Raw genomic sequence first — 20,552 nt, forward strand, 5'->3', positions numbered from 1 at the left:
AGATAAGATACTTTCTCCACCTTTTAGGAATCCTGAATGGTAGGTGCCTGATTGATTCCATGAAGAGTGGTTCAAGTGGTATTGGACAAAAAGTTAGAAAATTTTTTCTCATTTAAATCTCAGTGTTTGGCACAATCTTAGTGTGCCAGACTCACAGATGACAATCAAGTAGCCACACAAAAGGTAGAATGTGCAAGAGTTGGTATCAACATCAAAAATACGAAGCAGATCTTTGCCTACTGTGGGGAGATGTACAGAGATCCCATGGAAGTCTTGGATGAGGAGAGGTTCCAGTAAGTGAAAAGACAACTGAAGAAATGGAAGGACCAGAGAGGCTTGGAAGAGAGCATCAGAGAGGAGGTAGAATGTCCTCAAGAGAAAATATTTAGTAAATGGGACCAGACTAGGTAAGTATGTAAAAAATAAAAAGGAAACATTTTTTCTGTCAAAAATATTTCATCCTCTGGGCCTTCATACAGATATATTCAAGCAATGAAAGAGGAAAACCAAACCAGTGTCTCTGAATTTCTCCTCTTGGGTTTCTCGAGTTGGCGAGAGCAGCAAGCACTCCTTTTTGCCCTTTTCCTATGTCTCTACTTAACTGGGCTGTTTGGAAACCTACTCATCTTGCTGGCCATTGCCTCAGACCATCACCTCCACACACCCATGTATTTCTTTCTTGCCAATTTGTCCATAGTAGACCTCTGCCTTCCTTCATCTACAGTACCCAAGATGCTAATGAACATCCAAACACAGACTGAGTCTATCTCCTATCCTGGCTGTCTGGTTCAGATGTATTTCTGTATGATGTTTGCCAACATGGACAATTTCCTTCTCACAGTGATGGCATATGACCGTTATGTGGCCATCTGTCACCCTTTGTACTACTCCATCATTATGACCCAGCACCTCTGCATCTCTCTTGTGGGTATACCCTGGATAATTGCCATTTTGAACCCCCTCTTACACACCCTTATGATGACCCGCCTACACTTCTGCTCTAACAATGTTATCCACCATTTCTTCTGTGATATCAATTCTCTCCTCCCTCTATCCTGTTCTGACACCAGTCTTAATCAGTTCTTGGTTCTTGCTGTGGTGGGGCTAATCTTTGTAGTACCTTCAGTGTGTATCCTGGCATCCTATGGCCTCATCATCTCTGCTGTGATGAAAATCCCTTCTGCTGAAGGAAAACTCAAGGCTTTCTCCACCTGTGGATCTCACCTTGCCTTGGTCATTCTTTTCTATGGAGCAATCACAGGGGTCTATATGAGCTCCTCATCCAACCAGTCAAGTGAAAAAGATTCAGCAGCATCAGTAATTTTCATGGTCATAGCCCCTGTGGTGAATCCCTTCATTTACAGCCTGAGGAACAATGAGCTAAAGGTGGCTTTAAAAAAGGCTCTAGGCCAAAGCAAGATCTTCTCCCAATGATTCTTACTGGCTGAAAGGAGTTCAACAAGAGACAAATCCTAATGAGATCATTATTTTCATTCTCATCATAACTGAAAAGCGTTACTAAATACCTAATTAAACGTGGCACCTACCTGAGTTTGCCACAAACTCTAAGAGTGACATAACCACAGGCCTTATTCATTTGAGCTCCCTAAGATGATGATGTTGGCAAATATTTACATACGAAGTGCCTGAAAATCACAATACAGATACACAATTAACATTTGAATGCATCATTAGAACATTGCATATGGCTCATATTAATACTGGAATATACCAAGGGAAGAACATAAAAGAATATTTCCCCTGAACTGTCCTAGAGTGGACAGGAATAGGTAAACACATTGTCATGCCTGAAAAACAGAATAAAATTGCTATGTAATGAAATGTTCAAACCATAACTACAATGTAAGAAAAAAGAAGATATTGGTAAAGTCTTAAGAGGTCAAGTAAAGCTTCAGGGAAAAGGTAGCATTTTAATCTGGGTCTTGACCACAGATGAGTTTTACAAAGGATGAGAATATTCAAAATATATGAGGAATATTTGTAGGTAAGAAGGACCATGGCATGTATGAGTAAATGTATTAAATAAATTAATGCAGTGAAGGGTCCATATTGAAGACTGGTGAGAATGAGGGATAGATTATTTCTCATCCTAATGTTTTCTATTTATTCATGTTTTATGACTATATTGTATGTATTTCCTATAATCTCACTTTATTCCCTCATGTAAAAAGCAGGATTTATCTCTGTTGTCTATGTATATATCTATAAAAGTCCAAGGTGGTCGACAAAAAATTACCTGAGAGGACACTGCTTATCATTTTAAATTTTAAAAATCCGAGTGGTTATTTACTCTGAAACATGCCTAAAGTTGCCTGTAAGAGACACAGACCTTACCAGCGATGGAAAGCATATGCCCTTGTGACTTCTGATTTGGAAAGCATATCTGATTTAACAGATTGATTCTGTGTCCAAAATGTCCCCCAGAGCCCTGAGGAGTATATTTTTCCATATGCCTTATGCCCCATAGTTTAATTCATAGCATCCAAATATCTCTTCAAAGCTGGTTTTAAAAATGCTCAATCATTTTTATGTGATGTAATAACTTACAGGCAGAAATAAAGAGATAAAGATGAAATAAAGATAGAAATTTTTTAAAAGACATCCTGCTATAAATATGTATTTATTTGTTTATGTATGTTGAGAAGATCTTCTACAAATTACCCTTGTGGTCTTCACTTTTCTTTGGTGAGAGACAGAGAGAGAGAGATCAGGAAAATGTGTTGGGGCATATAAGGATTGGTGTAAATGATGCTAGGTGCAAAGAGAAGCAACAGCAAAAGTGAACCAATCAGTTCTCAATTCCCTATCTCTTGAAAGATCTTTGTATATACCAGATATCTCAGTCACAAAGAAGAAATCAATTCTTCTTAATTAAGCGGAAATAAATTTAACAAAGGAGTACTGAATAGTTCATAAAATTGCTGGAAGGGTTAGGAAAGCAGGCTCAAAGGCTCATAACTGGATCACAGACAAAATAACATACATAACCATCCTATGAGTTGACCTGAGTCACTGTCATTAAACACTGAATGTTACAGTCTGTTCCTTTGATGATGTGTTCCATGGACACTAGATGACTATGCTAGCGTGCTGCCACTGCTGACCAAAGAACTGGCCATTTCTGTCTCTGCCACCACTACCAGAGATATTTTTCCACTGCCTCTGGTTTCTGTATCACCCATCTTTGATCCAAGTTGCAGGGAGGCTGTATCTGAATGATTAAACATAGATTATATGCCCTTGCCCTAAGTACAAAGAAGACTGATAAAGAGAATTTCTCCAATTTTCCCCTATACTGAACACGATGCTATGCCTCCCAGATCCCCTTCTAGGACTAAAAGATTTATTCTCCCAGTTTCTAAGAGTACTGCTAGCTGGTAGCCCTTTATGACAGCTCTCAATGTCAGCCCTCTCCAATAATTGCCCTCAATAAAAAAAAATTTTTAAATAAAAGCTTGGTCCAAAGTAATGACCCCTCCCTAAGAGCAAGCTGCATCCAATGGACTAGTCTTCTGAGGCGGTATAAAGACACAATTTAAGACAACCCTGAAGGGCCATCCTCATTCCATGGGGGCAGTAGAGGCTTTTGCTGTGATCGCATCACAGCCCAACTTCCTCTGCCCAATACTACTGCCTTCACCCTCTCACAGATTGAAGGTTAATCCCAAATGCTAATCTGTATGTTTCTCTTGGAAGCCAATTGTGACACCACCTATAATGAAACAGTTAAAACTCTCTGAATATAATTCAATATAACTAGAAATTAATGACATATTCAGAAATAGAAAACATATGCCCCCATTTGAAATCTTTTGAAATCTCTTAGGTAATTATTGATTCAAAGGGAAGATATAAATACTTGAGAATATCTAAAACATTATGATAATCAAAACGCTAAAAATGAGAAAGTTTGAGGATAACTATAGCAGTGTGCAAAAGGGAATTCTTAGTCATGAACATTTAAATAGAACATAGATAAATATAATTAAGAATCCAACTGAAAAGAAACAACAAAATAAAACAGATTGCAACAGATATTGATATAAAAGTAGAAATCAATGAATCAGAAAACAGAAAAAATAAAACTTTTAAAAATAGATCCAAGAGCTGGGCTTTTTTTTTTCTTTTTTTTTTGGTCTTTTTGCCTTTTCTAGGACTGCCTCCGCAGCATATGGAGATTCCCAGGCTAGGGGTCTAATCAGAGCTGCAGCCACTGGCCTATGCCAGAGCCACAGCAACTCAGGATCTGAGTCGCGTCTGCGACCTACACCACAGCTCATGGCAATGCTGGATCCCTGACCCACTGAGCAAGGCCAGAGATCGAACCCACAACCTCATGGTTCCTAGTCAGATTCGTTAACCACTGAGCCACGATGAGAACTCCAAGAGTTGGACATTTTAAAAACAATTAGTAAAATTGAGAAACTACTATCTAAACCAATTAACAAAAAAAGAGAGAGCAAACATACAAAATAATAAATGAGGAAATATCTATAGAAACAAGAAAATCTGAAGAAATGTAAAACTAAAATATTTTAATTTAATCTATGCAAATAAGTTTGGAAATCTAAACTAAATGAGTAATTTTCTAGGAAAATACATTTATCAAAACTGACTCTAAAAGAGATATAAAATGTAAATAAATTAATTTCCATATAGCTAATACATTTTTAAAGAACTAATACCCAAAAAGAGCCAGAACTGAAGGTTTCACAAGAGACTTGTACTAAACTTTAAATTACTTTCAGAACCCAGAAAAACTTCTATGAAGCCAGCATTACCCTGATAACAAAACCAGACAAAGACACTACAAAAAAAGAAAATTACAGGCCAATATCACTGATGTACATAGATGTAAAAACTCTTAACAAAATATTAGCAAATCAAATTCAACAATACATAAAAGGATCATACATCATGATCAAGTGGGACTTATATCCCAAGTGTGCGATGATTTTCCAATATCCATAAATCAATCAATGTGATACATCACATTAACAAACTAAAGAATAAGAACTATATGATCATCTCAATAAATGCAGAGAAAGCTTTTGACAAAATCAATTATCTCTTTCTGATAAAAATTCTCCAGAAAGTGGGTATAGAAGGAACACACCCAAACATAATAAAGGACATATATGACAAACCCACAGCTAACATCATACTCAACAGTGAAAAGCTGAAAGCATCCTCTAGGAGCAAGACAAGGATGCCCACCTCATCACTTTCATTCAACACAGTACTGGAAGTCCTAGCCTCAGCAATCAGAGAAGAAAAGCTAATAAAACAGAGGAAGTCAAGACAGCAGAGTAAAAGGATGTAGAGCTGACCTCCTCTCACAAACACATCAAAAATACATGTGGACCAGTTATCACAGAATACCAAATGAAACCTGACAGAAGATCTCTTATACAACCAAAGCTGCAGCAAAGATCCCAGTATAACCGGGTAGGATGAAGGGGGGTTGGCAGGGAGGTGGAACCTGTACTCCTGGAAGGGAGCTGTGAAAGAGGAAAATCCCCTTCACTCTGGGTTCCATCACTAGCTAGGAGGTCCATCAGGACAGACTGTGAGCTGAAGTGGCCTAGACTATGCTCAAGAGGAGTGTGCTCATGCTGGCTTGCTGGCAAGCAGGGTAGAGAGAGACCAGCACTGAAGGTGCCATGACATCACACTTCCCAGCCCACGACACACATCTGCTAGTACACACAGCTACAGAAACATGGGCTTCAGCAGACAGACCCAGGGAGAGGGCTGTTTGGCTGTAAAAGTTAGCCTGAAGGACCTGGAATGTGGCCCCACCACCAATGTTGGTGCATGTAGAATGAAGCGGAAGTTCACCATAGGAGTCCCATTGTCAATATGCTGAGGGCAGGGCACAGCTCCAGAAGCAGAGGGCTTTAGGAGCTCACACTCACTGGAGGAAAAACTGACAACGGAGTAGCAGCATTCCACAGTGGGGGCAGATCCAGGAGCTGCACCAGCAGCAGCAGACTTTCTGCATGGTAGTGAGCAAAGTCACAGAATCTCACAGCTCAGTGGACCACCCCTGAGGAGGAATACAGCAGCTCCTGTTCCAGTAGGAGCAATCCAGTCCCACCTACCCCACACTATAGCTTAGAAATGAATATAGGAGCCTCTACTCCAACAACTGGGGAGCAGATCCTGCCCCTTGATAGGACTATGACAGCCACAAAGCAAAGAGGAGTTCCCACCCAACATCCAGTGCAGGCTCTGGTCACCACAATACCAAATGCACCCCTTATCAAGAGGACAATGGTCAGCACACTCTGAAGAAAGACATGTCAGGCATCCACACCAAATACAGCTCTCACACCAAAAATATTGGTCTCACACAGCCTGCACAGGGATATTCCCACATAAACATAAACACAGCCCTTCAAGACCATGGTAGATAACTGTTTCTTCTAAATTCATAGAGTCAGAGAAATTTAAGTAAAATGAAAAAGTAGAGGAACTACTCCCAAGTAAAAGAACAAGAGAATTCCGCTGAAAGAACAATGAAACAGACCTCTCCAGTCTACCAGATCCCAAGTTCAAAAAGAAGGTAATAAAAATGCTAAAGGAATTAAGAAAGCTTATTGATAGAAATGCTGATCATAGTAAAAAGGAACTAGAAACTGTAGGCAGGAGCCAATCAAAATTAACTCAATTGACAAGGTAAAAACCAAGCCAAAGGCAGTAAATAGCAGGCTAAACAATGTAGAAGAATGTGTAAGTGATCCAGAAGATAGAATAAGAAAAATCACCCAATCAGAACAGTAGACAGAAAGACAAATGAAAAAAAAAAAAGAAGAAGAAAGCAACAAGTGAGATCTATGGGACAATATAAAGTGTGCCTACCTACAAATAACAAGGATTTCAGAAGGAAAAGAAGGAGAAAAAGAGATTAAAAATGTATTTGAAGAAATTGTGTCTGAAAACTTCCCAAGCCTACAGAAGGAAACAGATATCCAGGTACAGGAAGCACAGAGTCACAAACAAGATGAACTGAAACAGATCTATACCAAGAACGTCATAATTAAAATGGCAATTGGATGAATGTGGAGAAAATGGAACATATGAAAAATGTTGGTGGGAGTGCAAATTGGTTCTGCTATAGAGGAAAACACTCTGGAGGTTTCTCAAAAAACTAAAATTAGAATTAACATGTTACCCAGCAGTTCAACTCCTGGGTTTATATCCAAAAAAATGAAAACACTAATTTGAAAAGATACATGCACCCCAATTTTCATGGCAGCATTATTTACAATTGCTGACATATAGAAGCAACCTATATGTCCATGAACAGATGAATAGATAAAGAATATGTGACATAAATATACAATGGAATACTACTCAGCCATAAAAAAGAACAAAATTTTTCCCTTTGTAGCAACACAGATGGACCTGGAGGGGATCATGTTTAGTGAAATAAGTCAGACAGAGAAAGACTACATGGCATCACTTATATGTGGAATCTAAAAAATATAACAAACTAGTGAATATATCAAAAAAGAAGCAGACTCACAGATAAAGAGAACAAACTAGTGGTTATTAGCAGAGAAGAGAGGGAAATACAGGGGTGAGGGAGTGGGAGATACAAATTACTGGATGTAAGATAGGCTTAAGGATATATTGCACAACATGGGAAATATAGCCAATATTTTGTAATACCTTTAAAAGGAAAGTTATCTTTAAAAATTGTATTAAGGGAGTTCCCATTGTGGCTCAGTGGGTTAAGAACCCAACTAGTACCCATGAGGATGTGGTTTGGCCCTGGCCTCACTCAGTTGGCTAAGGATCCAGTGTTGCCTCTAACTGCGGTGTAGGTCACAGATGCAGCTCAGATCTGGCATTACTGTGGCTGTGGTACAGACCAGCAGCTCCGATTTAACCCCTAGCTCCGGGAACTTCCATATGCCACAGGTGTGCCCTAAAGAAAAAAATGTACCAAAATTTTTTGATTATGAAAAAAGCACCATTTCTAACCAGTGTGCTTGAAAAAAAACAAAGATCACAAAATAATTTGCAAAAATATATATTCCTCTAAAATATATATATAATATTGCTCTAAATTAAATACATAAGTAAATAAATAAAACCAAGGAAAAAACAAAATTAATATACAGAAATCTGCTACATTTCTATATACTAAAATAAACCATCAGAGAAAGAAACTAAGGAAACAATCTCGTTTACTATTATATCAAAAAGAAAAAACCTACCTAATGAGATAAAAGACCTGTACTCAGAAAACTATAAGACACTAATGAAAGAAATTGAAGACAACACAAACAGATGGAAAAATATACCAAGTTTATGGACTGGAAGAATTAGCATTCTTAAATATGACCAGACTACTAACAGCTCATAGAACTCAACAACAAAAAAACAAACATCCCAATTGAAGAGTGGGCAGAAGACCTGAATAGACATTTTTCCAAAGGACATACAGATGGCTACCAAGCAGATGAAAAATGTCCAACATCATTAACCACCAGAAAAATGCAAATCGAAACCACAGAGAGCTGTCACCACACACCTGTCAAAACTGGTATCAAAAGAGAATGCATACAGCAGAAACTGACAGAACAATGTAAATTAACTCTAATAGAAAATATAAAAACCTAAAACAAACAAGGAGTTCCCAGAGTGGCTCAGTGAGATATGAACCTGACTGATATCCATGAGGATGCGGGTTCAATCCCTGATTTGTTCAGTGGGTTAAGGATCCAGCATTGCTGTGAGCTGTGCTGTGGGTCCCAGACACTGCTCAGATTCCACATTGCAGTGGCTATAGTGTAGGCCAGCAGCTGCAGCTCTCACTTAACCCCTAGCCTGGGAACTTTCATATGCCATGGGTGTTGCCGGGGAAAAGCCAAAAAAAAAAAAAAACAAATAGCAAGTGTTGGTGAGGTTGCAGAGAAAAGGGAACCCCTGCACACTCTTGCTGCTGGGAGTGTAAACTGGTACACCCGCTGTGGAAAACACTCTGGAAATTTCTCAAAAAATTCCACTGCTGGGTATATACCCAGCAAAAAAAAAAAAAACAAATTTGAAAATTTACATGCACCCCAATGTTCATAGCAGCTCTATGTACAATTGCCACAATACAGAGGCAATCTAAGGGTTCATCAACAGATGAATGGACAGGAGTTCCTGTTGTGGCTCAACGGAAATGAACCCAATTAGTATCCATGAGCATACAGGTTTGATCCCTGGCCTCGCTCAGTGGGTTAAGGATCCAGTGTTGCAGTGAGCTGTGATGTAGGTCACAAACGAGGCTCAGATCTGGCATTGCCGTGGCTGCGGTGCAGGCCAGCAGCTGCAGCTCTGATTTGACCCCTAGCCTGGGAATCTCCATATGCCAAGAGTGCAGGCCTAAAAAGACAAAAAAAAAAAAAACAAACAGACGAATGGATAAAGAATATGTGAGACATACACACACACACACACACACACACACACACAGGAATACCCCTCAGTCATAAAAAGGAAGGAAATTTTGCCATTTATAACAACATGGATGGACTTGGAGGGGATAATACTTAGTAAAATAAGTCAAACAGAAAAAGACAAATACCAGAGTTCCAGTCATGGCTCAGTGGCTAAAAAACCCAACTAGCATCCATGAGGGTGCAGGTTTAATCCTTGGCCTCACTCAGTGGGTTAATAATCCGGTGTTGCCATGAGCTATGGTGTAGGTGGCAGTCACAGCTCAGATCTGGTGTTGCAGTGGCTGTGGTGTAGGCTGGTGGCTACAGCTGCAACTGGACCCCTAGCCTGGGAGTTTCCATATGCCATGGATCTGGCCCTAAAAGACAAAAAAAAAAAGAAAAGAAAAAGACAAGTACTGTATAATATCATTTATCTAAATTATAATCTAAATAAAACACACTAGTGAATATAACAAAAAAAAAAAAAAAAGACTTACAGATATAGAGAACAAACTAGTGGTTACCAGTGGAAACAGGGAAGTGGGGAGGGGCCAGTTATGAGAAGAGGATTAAGAGGTCCAAACTACTGTATGTAAAATAAATAAGATGGAATTCCTTCATGACCTAGAGGGTTAAGGATTCGGTGTTGTCACTGCTGTGGCTTGGGTCACTGCTGTGATACAAGCTCCAGTCCTTCCGCATGCCTACAACGTGGCCAAAAATAAATAAATAAGCTACAAGTATATATGGTTCAGCACAGGGAATACAGCCAATATTGTAAATGGAGTACAACCTTTAAAATTGTGAATAACTATGTTGTACACTCGAAACCTATATAATATTGCACATCAACTATATCTCAATTAAAAAGAATTGTTATAATAAATAAATGAGATGATAGTAGAAGATCCACATAAGAAAAAAAATGATATTCTGATTTATAAAACAAAAACAGTATCACTCCAAATGTTCTAATTGAGACCGGACTGTGGAGGATACAGGTAGAAGCAGAGGCCTCACTTAACAGGTTATTTTAGTTCAGAAGAGAGACAACAGCGTATCAGCCTGTCTTTAGAAGAATGGATGAACACGATGTTATAGTCACAACTGCAACGTTACACAGTAATGAAAGTTAATTTTAACTCAACAATTTCGATAAATCTTGGTAACAAATTGCTGAGTGTAAAGAAGCAAATATCAATTACCAATGACACGATGCCTTTTAGTGAGAAACAACTAAAATTAAAAGCATATGTTGTTTGACCTTAAGTATATACCAAACAGAACTATCTTTTTAACAAGGGAACAGAAAATTTGTAATAGTGGTTACCTCAGATTATAGGAGATACGGAGGGAGACAAGAGAAGGAGTTGTAGTAATGGTTAAGTTATTGTCAATGTTCTAGTTCTTAAAGATTTGGTAACGGATTCGAGAATGTTCACACTTTCGGGTCATGAATAGAAGTCTTGAGCCAGGCGTTACAGTTAATCCTACTGTGTATATCTGCGTTCCACCTGGGTTGGAGGATAAATCAAGGGTTCGAGGGAAAAAAGCCTCCTGGAGTCCAAAAGTGAAGTCTGAACTGCATCCCCCTGCATGGGTTTCCATTTCACCACCTTAGACTGAAGTCAAGGACGAGGCCACATGGGAGCGGTAGAGAAAAGTTTACTACTACCATAAAAAACTCTGAGAACTTTAAGACCGGGACGAAAATACCCGGGAAATGGAGTCCGAGCGCCTGAGGAAACCCGAAGACTTCTGGGAATCGCAGTCCAAAACCCGCCAGTCTCCTACTGCGCAGCCTCAAAAGTCTCCGTGGAAGGAAGCCTTGAGAGACAGTGCAGCGCCGTCCTTCCACCGGAAGTGTCCGATCGGAACCAGCCCTGCGGGAGAGGTGAGTCCGGGTCCGGGGACCCAGGTGTCTGGCCCTTTGTCCCCTCCAAACACCCAGTCCCTATCATGTTCCCTTCGGAAATGCAGCAGCCCCGTGGCGCTCTGGACCCGAGACCTCAGAGGAATCCCAAGGAAAGGTGGAACTAGGGTTGGCCTTGGGAGAGCTTTCTCGCCCGCCTATTTCGGGAGGGAAATGAAGGTTTCCATGGTTACCCCCGCCGCGCGTGACGTCATCGTTGAGGGCTGCGGGGCGTGGTTTGGGGGGCGGCGAGCCGTTTGGTTCTCCGATTCCAGGGTAACTGGTAAGAGAAGTGGATTGACCCAGTCGAGACGGAAGGGGAAGGGGGATTTCTGTTTCAGAAGAAACTGCCCCAGGGTCTGTCCCCGACTCCTGCTTTTCATGGGAGAAGTAACCCGCCTTTGAGTAGGAAAAGTAGGGTCGGTCAGCCCGGCATCCTCGTGAAATTTCCTCACACAATAAATATTTAATGAGTTATTTCTTGTGTACCGGGGATGCCGTGAAACCTGTACTGAACCCCTGCCCTCTTTCTAGAGTTCAAAACAGGACATCACAGCAGGTAGTTGTAAGACTGGAAAGTGCCTCAATATGAGAAAGACAAGGTGCTGTGGGAGCCTTTCTCAGCAAGTACTTTGAATTCCCTCCTCTACTCTGTGACCTTTTGGATTTCCCCTAACTCCTATCCCTCCTCCAACAAAACTCTTCCTCTTCCTCTCTATCCCAACATAAACTCCGGGGACCTACTCCTCCAACCAGAACCCTACACTTTTCCGAACTTCCACCTTTCCCAATGTAACTAATTACTCCTTACTGTCTGTTGGAATAGCATTTGTTTACATCCTGCTTACGTTTTTTGGTAACTCTTCTCCAACCCGATGGTCGTAAAGCATTGGATTCTCCATAAATATTTATTATCTTGAGGTTAGTAAGACATTTGACACCTGGCTTTAGGGAAAATATATCAAATCAAATTATCTTGAGAACCAAATAGTTTTATCTAGAGTTTTGAACTGTTTTAAGTGGATGAGAAGTGATTAGACACCTGGAGACAGAACTTTCAGCTATCTGAGGAGATGACATGTAGAATCAGCTACTTAGCATGAATTTTTTTTTTTTTTTTTTTTTTTTTTTTGCCTTTTTAGGGCCTAACCCTCAGCATATGGAAATTTCCCAGGCTAGGGGTTAAATGGGAGCTACAGCTGCCCACCTACACCCCAGCCACAGCAACACAGGATCTGAGCCACAACTGCGACCTATACCACAGCTCACCACATCGCCAGCTCCTTAACCCACTGAGGGAGGCCAAGGATGGAACCTAGCATCCTCATGGATTCTAGTCGAGTTCGTTACCACTGAGCCTCAAGAAGAACTGCAAGCATGATAATTTAAATTTAAGCTAGCAGTTACGGATTCTGTAGCCTACTTCAATGCTATCTTCCTATGCTAAATGAGATAATGCCCATAAAGTATTAGGACACTATCTAGTAAGCACTTAACACATCTAGGAAACATAAGAAGAAATTAGATCTCTATCAAAAGAATGTCCCAAGAAATTATGCAGGATTAAGACTGATATACCATAGGTCTAACCCCCATTTTCCTTTTCTATCATTGCTAAATTTTGTTCTTACTTATACCCACTCAAACTCTGTTTTCTAAGGTTCAGTCTGAGCCTGTGATCTTCATTTCATACTCTTGGAAAATTATCCTCAATACTTATCTTCAACTTCCTTTTCCATGGATCTTATCTAAATTCATATTTATGTTCCTAGCTCCTTTCTATTAAAATATCTCAATATTTGTTGAAATGGGAGTTCCAGTGGTGGTTCACTGGTAATGAACCCAACTAGGATCCATGAGGACACAGGTTAAATCCCTGGCCTCACTCAGTGGGTTAAGGATCCAGTGATTCCATGAGCTGTGGGAGAGGCCAGCACTGCAGCTCCCATTCCACCCTTAGCCTGGGAACTTCCCTATGCCATGGGTGCAGCCCTATAAAAAGATTTTTAAAAAATTTTTGAAAATGTTTTTCTAAATGGATGTCTCATTATCATTTAAAATCCAGAGAGTTCCCTTGTGTCTCAGTGGGTTAAGGATTGGGGTTGTCACTGCTGTGACTCTGGTTACAATTGTGGCACAAACTCAGTCCCTGGCCTGGGAACTTCCTCATGCCACAGGTATGGCAAAAAAATTAAATTAAATTAAATTAAATACAGAATATCCAAAACACAAAGCATCTCAAATTTCCTAATTACTGCTTTAATTCAGTAAATCAACAAGTATAAGAACTTAATAAATATTAATAATGCTTGGTCCTTAGCCTCATGGAGCACCAGTCCATTGATGAAAAAAAATAGCCAAACAACTAAAACTAACACAAGGTGATAAGTGTTATATCTACAGATATTACATGTTAGGAACTGTAGGAACTCAGAGTTGAGCTGAATTCCATATCAGAAGTAGTGGAATTCTTAGTCACTCTGATTACCCTGCAAGCTGGTCTCACCATCAATCTGCTGTTCATTGTCACTTCCTCAACTCTTCATTGTCCCTTCTTTTTTGCCTTTCTAGGTCTTTCTCATCCTTTATTGTCCAGGACTGAGCCACCTATAGGGACCACCTATAGGAAATATTTGCACACAAATGTACATATTCTCTCCCTACCTAAGAACAGTTAAGATATTCAGTGGCTCCACTCTACAATTCATTTAGTACTTTAGCTTTCAACATTTATCAGACATTTTCAGACCTCCTTCTGTGGTACAACAGGATCAGCAGCTTCTTGGGAGCACTAGGACATGGGTTCAATCCCTGGCCCACACAGTGGGTTAAGGATCGGGCATTGCCACAGCTGTGGCTTAGTATAAGGATGTGGCTTGGATCTAATCCACATGCCACAGAGTGACCAAAAAAAAAAAAAATGTTTTCAATGTGTGTGTCATGTAAAACACGTGATGTTATTTCATTGTTTTGTATCCATCTGTGTTTGATGTTACGTCTTTCCAACTATTTTGCAAACTCAAACACTATTCTTAAAATTCCTAATGACTATACATCAGAATATAAAAAATCCAGGCACACCCCATACTAATCAGGTCAGAATCTCCAGGGGCAGGGCTAGGGAATCTTTTTTTAACAAAGTTCCCACATGACAGTCAGGCAATGAGCCCACCTCTGAAGTCTGAATTCAGACTTTCTTGGAAACCACTGCTCTATAACTTCTAACCCAGTGCTTTCCTTGTGTTAAGATTCTTAATAAAGTACATGTCTGTGCAACAGTCAGTAATCAGATTGGTGAGATGTTTAGTAGAAGGACCTGAAATATTTGCATTTTGCTATTGTCCTCGAGAGCTTTACATCTGAATTCCTTTATTCAGTTTTTCAGTTCAAAAACCAGACTAGGAGTTCCCGTTGTGGCGCAGTGGTTAACTAGGAACCACAAGGTTGCAGGTTTGGTCCCTGTCCCTTCTCAGTGGGTTAAGGATCCAGCGTTGCCGTGAGCTGTGGGGTAGGTTGCAGACGTGGCTCAGATCCTATGTTGCTGTGGCTCTGGCGTAGGCCAGTGGCTACAGCTCCGGTTCCACCCCTAGCCTGGGAACCTCCATATGCCGACGGAGAGCGGCCAAGAAATGGCAAAAAGACAAAACAAACAAACAAACAAAAAACCGGACTAACCTTTCCCAAGTGCTGATAAGGCTTGAGGAACTGATAAAAGACTCACTAAAAAACTGATCAGCAAGTCTTGGTGCAGGTTTATTATACTTTTTGGTGATATGAGAGGCCTCAATGTCCAGGACATGGACTGAGCCATGTAACTAGGAAGGCAAAGGAGGAACTCTGTTACCAGCTAGTTACACTGGCTGAAATTGATAATCTCTGGCTTTCAAGAAAACTTGCCCCATTTTGTTACTTAAGAGGCTTATAATTGATCCTAACATTGCAAGCTTGTCTTACAAGTGTCTATCATCACACTTGCATGAGTATAGTAGATTCTTTACATTTTTTTTCCACAGTGTGGTCCATCCTAGAAGTGAACAATATATTAATTTCCACAAACAATATTTGTCAGGTCGTTCTGCTCATAAGCTTTCTGTGGCTCCCCAGCACCAAAAGATAAACTCTGAATTCATGAACTTGACATTTGAGGCGTTCTTCAGTAGGGCCTTTGTCTATCATTTTTTTTACAAATCTACTGACTTTTTGCTTTCCCATTTCTGTGTTTCTACCATGAAGCTTCCTTGCTTATAATTTCCTATTTCTCTCTCTCTCTCACATCCTAGTCAAAGCCTATCCATTTGTCAGAAGCTAGTTTTTAATTAGGCTTTTCCTCACCATTGCAACCGAATGTGCCCTTTTCCATCTCCAGCTTTATAAAGCATTTTTTCATTCTTCTCTTTTGGCCATTATTTTATGACTAAAATAGTATAATTGCATATGACAACATTTAGTATTGCCTTATATTTATAGTGTCTTATACTTAGTATTTGTAATTTAAATTACCTTTTTAAAAGTAAACTTTAAGCTATTTTTAGGTCGAAATTATGTAATAGTTGTATTCCACAAAGCAGGTATGTCAGTGCTTTTACACATAGTAAGTGCGCAGTAAATTTTTGTATAATGGACAATGACTATTTCTATGATGTGATCTTTCATCTTCCTAGACAGCAATAGTAATTTTTTTTTAATCCCTCAGGAGAGCTTTTGAAACTAAAAAAGGCCCTTCACAGAGCAGAAGTGGGGTTCTGATGATACATTTTATCTCAAGATGACAACAGAATCAACGAAAGCTGCATCTCAGGACCTTCAGCAGGATGAAGGACTTCTGATAGTGAAGATAGAAGAGGAAGATATGGTCTGGAGGCAGGACACTTGCTTACAGAGAAGTGATCCCCTCAGGCAGGAGCTGTGCCGGCGGCTGTTCAGGCAGTTCTGCTACCAGGACTCCGCTGGACCCCGTGAGGCACTGAGCCGGCTCCGAGAGCTCTGCTGTCAGTGGCTGAAGCCAGAAACCCATACTAAGGAGCAGATCCTGGAGCTGCTGGTTCTGGAGCAGTTCCTGACCATCCTGCCAGGGGATCTACAGGCTTGGGTACGTGAACATTACCCAGAGAGTGGAGAGGAAGCAGTGACCATCCTGGAAGATCTAGAGAGAGGCACTGATGAAGCAGTACTCCAGGTACAAAGGGAATGGGAGGTCTAAGCCTTCCAGGATGGATGGAGCCCCACAAAGGGAGAAAAGGGCCTGAGATAGAATAGCCAGTGAGATTTGTAGGAACTCTGAGTTCAGTATGCATTTGTGTCTCCTTTCCTCTCTGTTTGGTACCATAGTACGTGTTACAATTAAGTCAGACTTAATTCTTTCTTTTGTATTACCACAGGAGGTTCTCTTTTGAGGGGGAAGATGTTTGAGTCAACAAAGATTCTCTCATAAGCCCATATGTACTTTGTTTTTCTCAGGTTCCAGTCCATGGACATGGCCAGGAAATATTCAGGAGAAAAGTGGCACCTCCTGGACCAGGACTTAGTGTCCAGTTTGAGCCAGTGGACCCCAAAACCCTTCATGGTTCTTCAGAACCTCAGCTCCTGCTGGACTGTGGTAAGGGGCAGTATTCTATGTGGTTCATGTCACTGAAGAACTGAGACAGTGAATCTCCCTTCCCAGACTAGTCTTAGCAACTGTAAATGGTCCTTTCCTTTATTACTTAATGAGAAGTAGAGAACTTTTTTCCTGTGCGTCATGCACCAACTAAAACAAGAGAGAGAGAACTCTGTTTCTTACCCTGAATGTCTCTATTTTTTTTCTTTTGTTCTTTATTCAGAATATTTCCAGAGTTCCCATCATGGCTCAGCAGAAGCGAATCTGATGAGCATCCATGAGGATGCAGGTTCAATCCCTGGCCTCGCTCAGTGGGTTAAGGATCCAGCATTGACGTGAGCTGTGGTGTAGGTCACATACGCAGCTCCAACCTGGCATTGCTATGGCTGTGGTGTAGGCCAGGGGCTACAGCTCCAATTCAACCCCTAGCCTGGGAACCTCCAAATGCCTTAGTTTGGCCCTAAAAAGACCAAAAAAAAAATTTTTTTCCAAAACATGGGATGTTTTCATGTTATGAGAAAATTAAAGGAAAGAAAATGAATAAGTTAAGAAAATGTCAGGGAATGAGAAAAGGAGCAAAAGGGGAAGAAACACATGCACAGAAGCAAAACATGTTAATAGATAAACACATACAGTCATAGAGAAAAAAACAAATATGTTGCTGGACTCAGGAAGAGAATATAATTCATACATAGAGAGAACAAGATCCATATTGTTACTTTTTCTATTTTACCTTTGGTCTTACAAAGCTCTCTTAATGCTTTTATTAAAACTTGGCCATTCTTGTGATGCCTACCTCCATAGAATCCTCACTGCTGTTCTGAAACTTAGTTTTAAAAGTTCATGGACTCAAAATCAATTTAGGTGCGAGTGGTCCCCAAAATAAACTCAAAAGTAAATTACAATAATTTTTTAAATTACCCAAGTTCTGCTTTCAAGTTTGTTCTAGAAACATTTCCATCCACCCCATCTAAAACTGTAAATTTTCCCCAGCCTAAGACCAGCATTGCCTAACCCCCTTTCCTATCCTAGCTTATTCTAAACAAAGGAAACCCTATAACAGAGGGAAGCTGCTTGATTCCAGCATAGTATAGAGTCATGAGCACGATATAGACTGATGAGCTAGGAAATAGGAATTGTGAGGACTAGATCATAAATGGGTCCTGAAAGCCAGTCTGAAGATCTCAGATGTGTTGTAGAAGAGATTACACATTTCTGAGTAGGATGTAAGAGGATGACAGTGTTTAATGACAGCTAGCCTAGTAAGGGTATTTAGGATGACTAGAAAGAATAGATCAGAGTTTAAACAGAAAAGAGGCTATTACAGTTATCTAAATAGGAAGTGGTTTGGTTCTATAGTAACAGAAGTGGAAAGAAAGAGATATATATATATGGGACATTTAGAAGAAAATGGTGACAGAATTTGATTATCCATGGAAGATGAAGAAAAAATGGAAGGATGGATTGGATGGATAGATGGATGGAGGTTTTCCCTCCACATACACATACCTCAGAGTTATTTATAGCTTTACTTTTTTCAGTGCATCTATGTTCCCATCTGCTTTCTTTAAGATGGTGCCTCCCTTTCACCCTCTACCACTAGAAATGTATCATAGACCCAAACTATGTCACATTACATAGTTCTTTCTCCTTACTTTGTCCCCATCCCCCACCAGCCCACATTCTTGCTGGTGATGATCCTCTGCCTAATCTTTTCTATTGTATCTGCTCATCCTCAGATGTCTGTTTCCTCTCCCTACCAACCACTGTGTACACCACTTGCTTTTAGTAATTTTTCTTTCTTTTGTGTCCTTTTCCATCTCTCATCTCATTGAAAGATCACATTTTTAACTATCTTGAGTGTAACTCAAATTTTTCTTCTCTTCCAGTTCAGCAGACAGGTATTTGCCTCTTTCTTTTTTTTTTTAATGAATAAAATGCAATTTATTGAGTCCAAAATAATACATTCTTTACAAATTATTTAAAAATTGCTCTTTGAGGAAGTTTATTTATTTTATTTTATTTTATTTTATTTTCCCACTGTACAGCAAGGGGATCAGGTTATCCTTACATGTATACATTTTTTTTCTCCACCCTTTGTTTTCTTGCAACATGAGTATCTAGACATAGTTCTCACCTCTTTCTTTTTTCATCATTATTTTAGATAATGAGAGTGAAAACAATGGATCCATGCCAAAGCTGGACATTTATGAAAAAATGGAATCACAGAGAATTATATCAGGAAGAATTTCAGGATTTGTGTCAGAAGGATCTGCTGAGCCTCAAGACATCTGTAAATCTGCAGGCAGGATAAAGAGGCAATGGGAAAAAGAATCAGGGGAGTCTCGGAGACCATCATCTGCTCAGGATGGAGGTTTTAGTAAAATCCTCACCCACAAAAATATACTTACAGGTGAAATAATAAGCCATGTTGGATGTGAGAGAAGCTCAAATCTAAACTCAAATGAATTTACACACCAGAAATCTTGTAAGTACAGTACTCATGACCAAAGTTTCAAATGGAATTCAGATTTTATTAAGCATCAAAGAATTTGTGCTGGAGAAAAAATTCACCAATATGGAAAATCTCTCAAGAACCCAAACCTTACAAAACATGCAGCAGTTTTCAGTGGAGAGAAAACCCATCAGTGTAATGAATGTGGAAAAGCTTTCAGACACAGCTCAAAACTTATTAGGCATCAGAGAATCCACACTGGGGAGAGACCCTATGAATGTAATGAGTGTGGGAAAGGCTTTGGGGGGAGTTCAGATCTTATTAGACACCAGAGAATTCACACAGGAGAAAGACCCTTTGAATGCAAAGAATGTGGTAGAGCATTTAGCCTGAACTCACATCTTATCCTGCATCAGAGAATTCACACCAGAGAGAAACCCTATGAATGTAGTGAATGTGGGAAAACCTTCAGAGTGAGCTCACACCTTATTCGACACCTGAGAATTCATACTGGAGAGAAACCCTATGAATGCAGTGAGTGTGGGAGAGCCTTCAGTCAGAGCTCTCATCTTAGTCAACATCAGAGAATTCACAAGAGGGAAAACCTATTAATGTAAAGGACTTAAAACTCATATGGAAATGCCGAGGAAATAGTAAAACATGAAAAACATCAAATAAAAAATAAATATTGGGTGGGATGCATGGCCGAAAGACCAATGTCTCTTTATTCTCTCCCATCTTCAGTTTACTGTTCTGCATATGGTCTTCACTTCTCTGTGTCTGCTTTCTGTGAGACTGGAAATGTGCCTGTTTTATTGACTGCCAAAGTCAAACCAGAAGAGCAGAATTTGGGGGAAGCTAATAAATAGGTTGGTCTATGGCAATAAAAATAGAAAAAACAGGACTCTCTTGGTAAATAACCACAATTACAGTGTAGGGGAAAGAAGATTGAGGTAAAAAGATTGATCCTCAACCCTAGTTAATGATTCTTAAGAAGAGGAGGTAGGCTGAACCCAGGAATGTATTAGTTTGAGCAGTATACTGCAAAACAGTGCTTTAGGAATATTCCTTTTAAAAATGAAGACAAAACTAAATTAGTCACATCAAACAAGAGGACATATATGTAGG

The 20,552-nt window shown here is 39.9% G+C and overlaps 2 protein-coding genes across 4 annotated transcripts; both read left to right on the forward strand.

The window, feature by feature from the left end:
• Positions 1-458: 458 nt before the first annotated feature.
• Positions 459-1,434, forward strand: LOC146401255 (putative olfactory receptor 1F12P). Its single transcript, XM_084967749.1, has one exon. The coding sequence runs from the start codon at positions 493-495 to the stop codon at positions 1,432-1,434; it is 942 nt and encodes a 313-aa protein (XP_084823875.1). The 5' UTR covers positions 459-492.
• Positions 1,435-11,266: 9,832 nt separating this feature from the next.
• ZNF165 (zinc finger protein 165) lies at positions 11,267-20,135 on the forward strand. Of its 3 annotated transcripts, XM_084967717.1 has the most exons (5): positions 11,678-11,932; positions 12,200-12,294; positions 16,067-16,549; positions 16,831-16,969; positions 19,134-20,135. In XM_084967717.1, exons 3-5 carry the CDS (start codon positions 16,139-16,141, stop codon positions 20,039-20,041), a joined length of 1,458 nt encoding a protein of 485 aa, XP_084823843.1. In that variant the 5' UTR covers positions 11,678-11,932; positions 12,200-12,294; positions 16,067-16,138; the 3' UTR covers positions 20,042-20,135. The 3 variants fall into 3 exon arrangements, with proteins under 3 accessions (XP_005665729.1, XP_005665730.1, XP_084823843.1); XM_005665672.4 differs by lacking the exons at positions 11,678-11,932; positions 12,200-12,294 and adding an exon at positions 11,267-11,656; XM_005665673.4 differs by lacking the exons at positions 11,678-11,932; positions 12,200-12,294 and adding an exon at positions 11,267-11,355.
• The last annotated feature ends 417 nt before the right edge of the window (positions 20,136-20,552 follow it).

This window comes from Sus scrofa, chromosome 7 (genome assembly GCF_054392235.1).
Source record: "Sus scrofa isolate SSC_HxYL_T2T_F1_AM1 chromosome 7, Sscrofa_HxYL_maternal_Yorkshire_Landrace_v2.0, whole genome shotgun sequence".
Lineage (NCBI taxonomy): Eukaryota > Metazoa > Chordata > Mammalia > Artiodactyla > Suidae > Sus > Sus scrofa.

Bases quoted from the DNA above. Each gene is read 5' to 3' on its own strand.
- LOC146401255 (XM_084967749.1), top strand. From the start codon at position 493: ATGAAAGAGGAAAACCAAACCAGTGTCTCTGAATTTCTCCTCTTGGGT.
- ZNF165 (XM_005665672.4), top strand. From the start codon at position 16,139: ATGACAACAGAATCAACGAAAGCTGCATCTCAGGACCTTCAGCAGGAT. The intron at 16,550-16,830 runs GTACAAAGGGAA...TGTTTTTCTCAG, and splicing joins CTGATGAAGCAGTACTCCAG to GTTCCAGTCCATGGACATGG. The intron at 16,970-19,133 runs GTAAGGGGCAGT...TCATTATTTTAG, and splicing joins TCAGCTCCTGCTGGACTGTG to ATAATGAGAGTGAAAACAAT.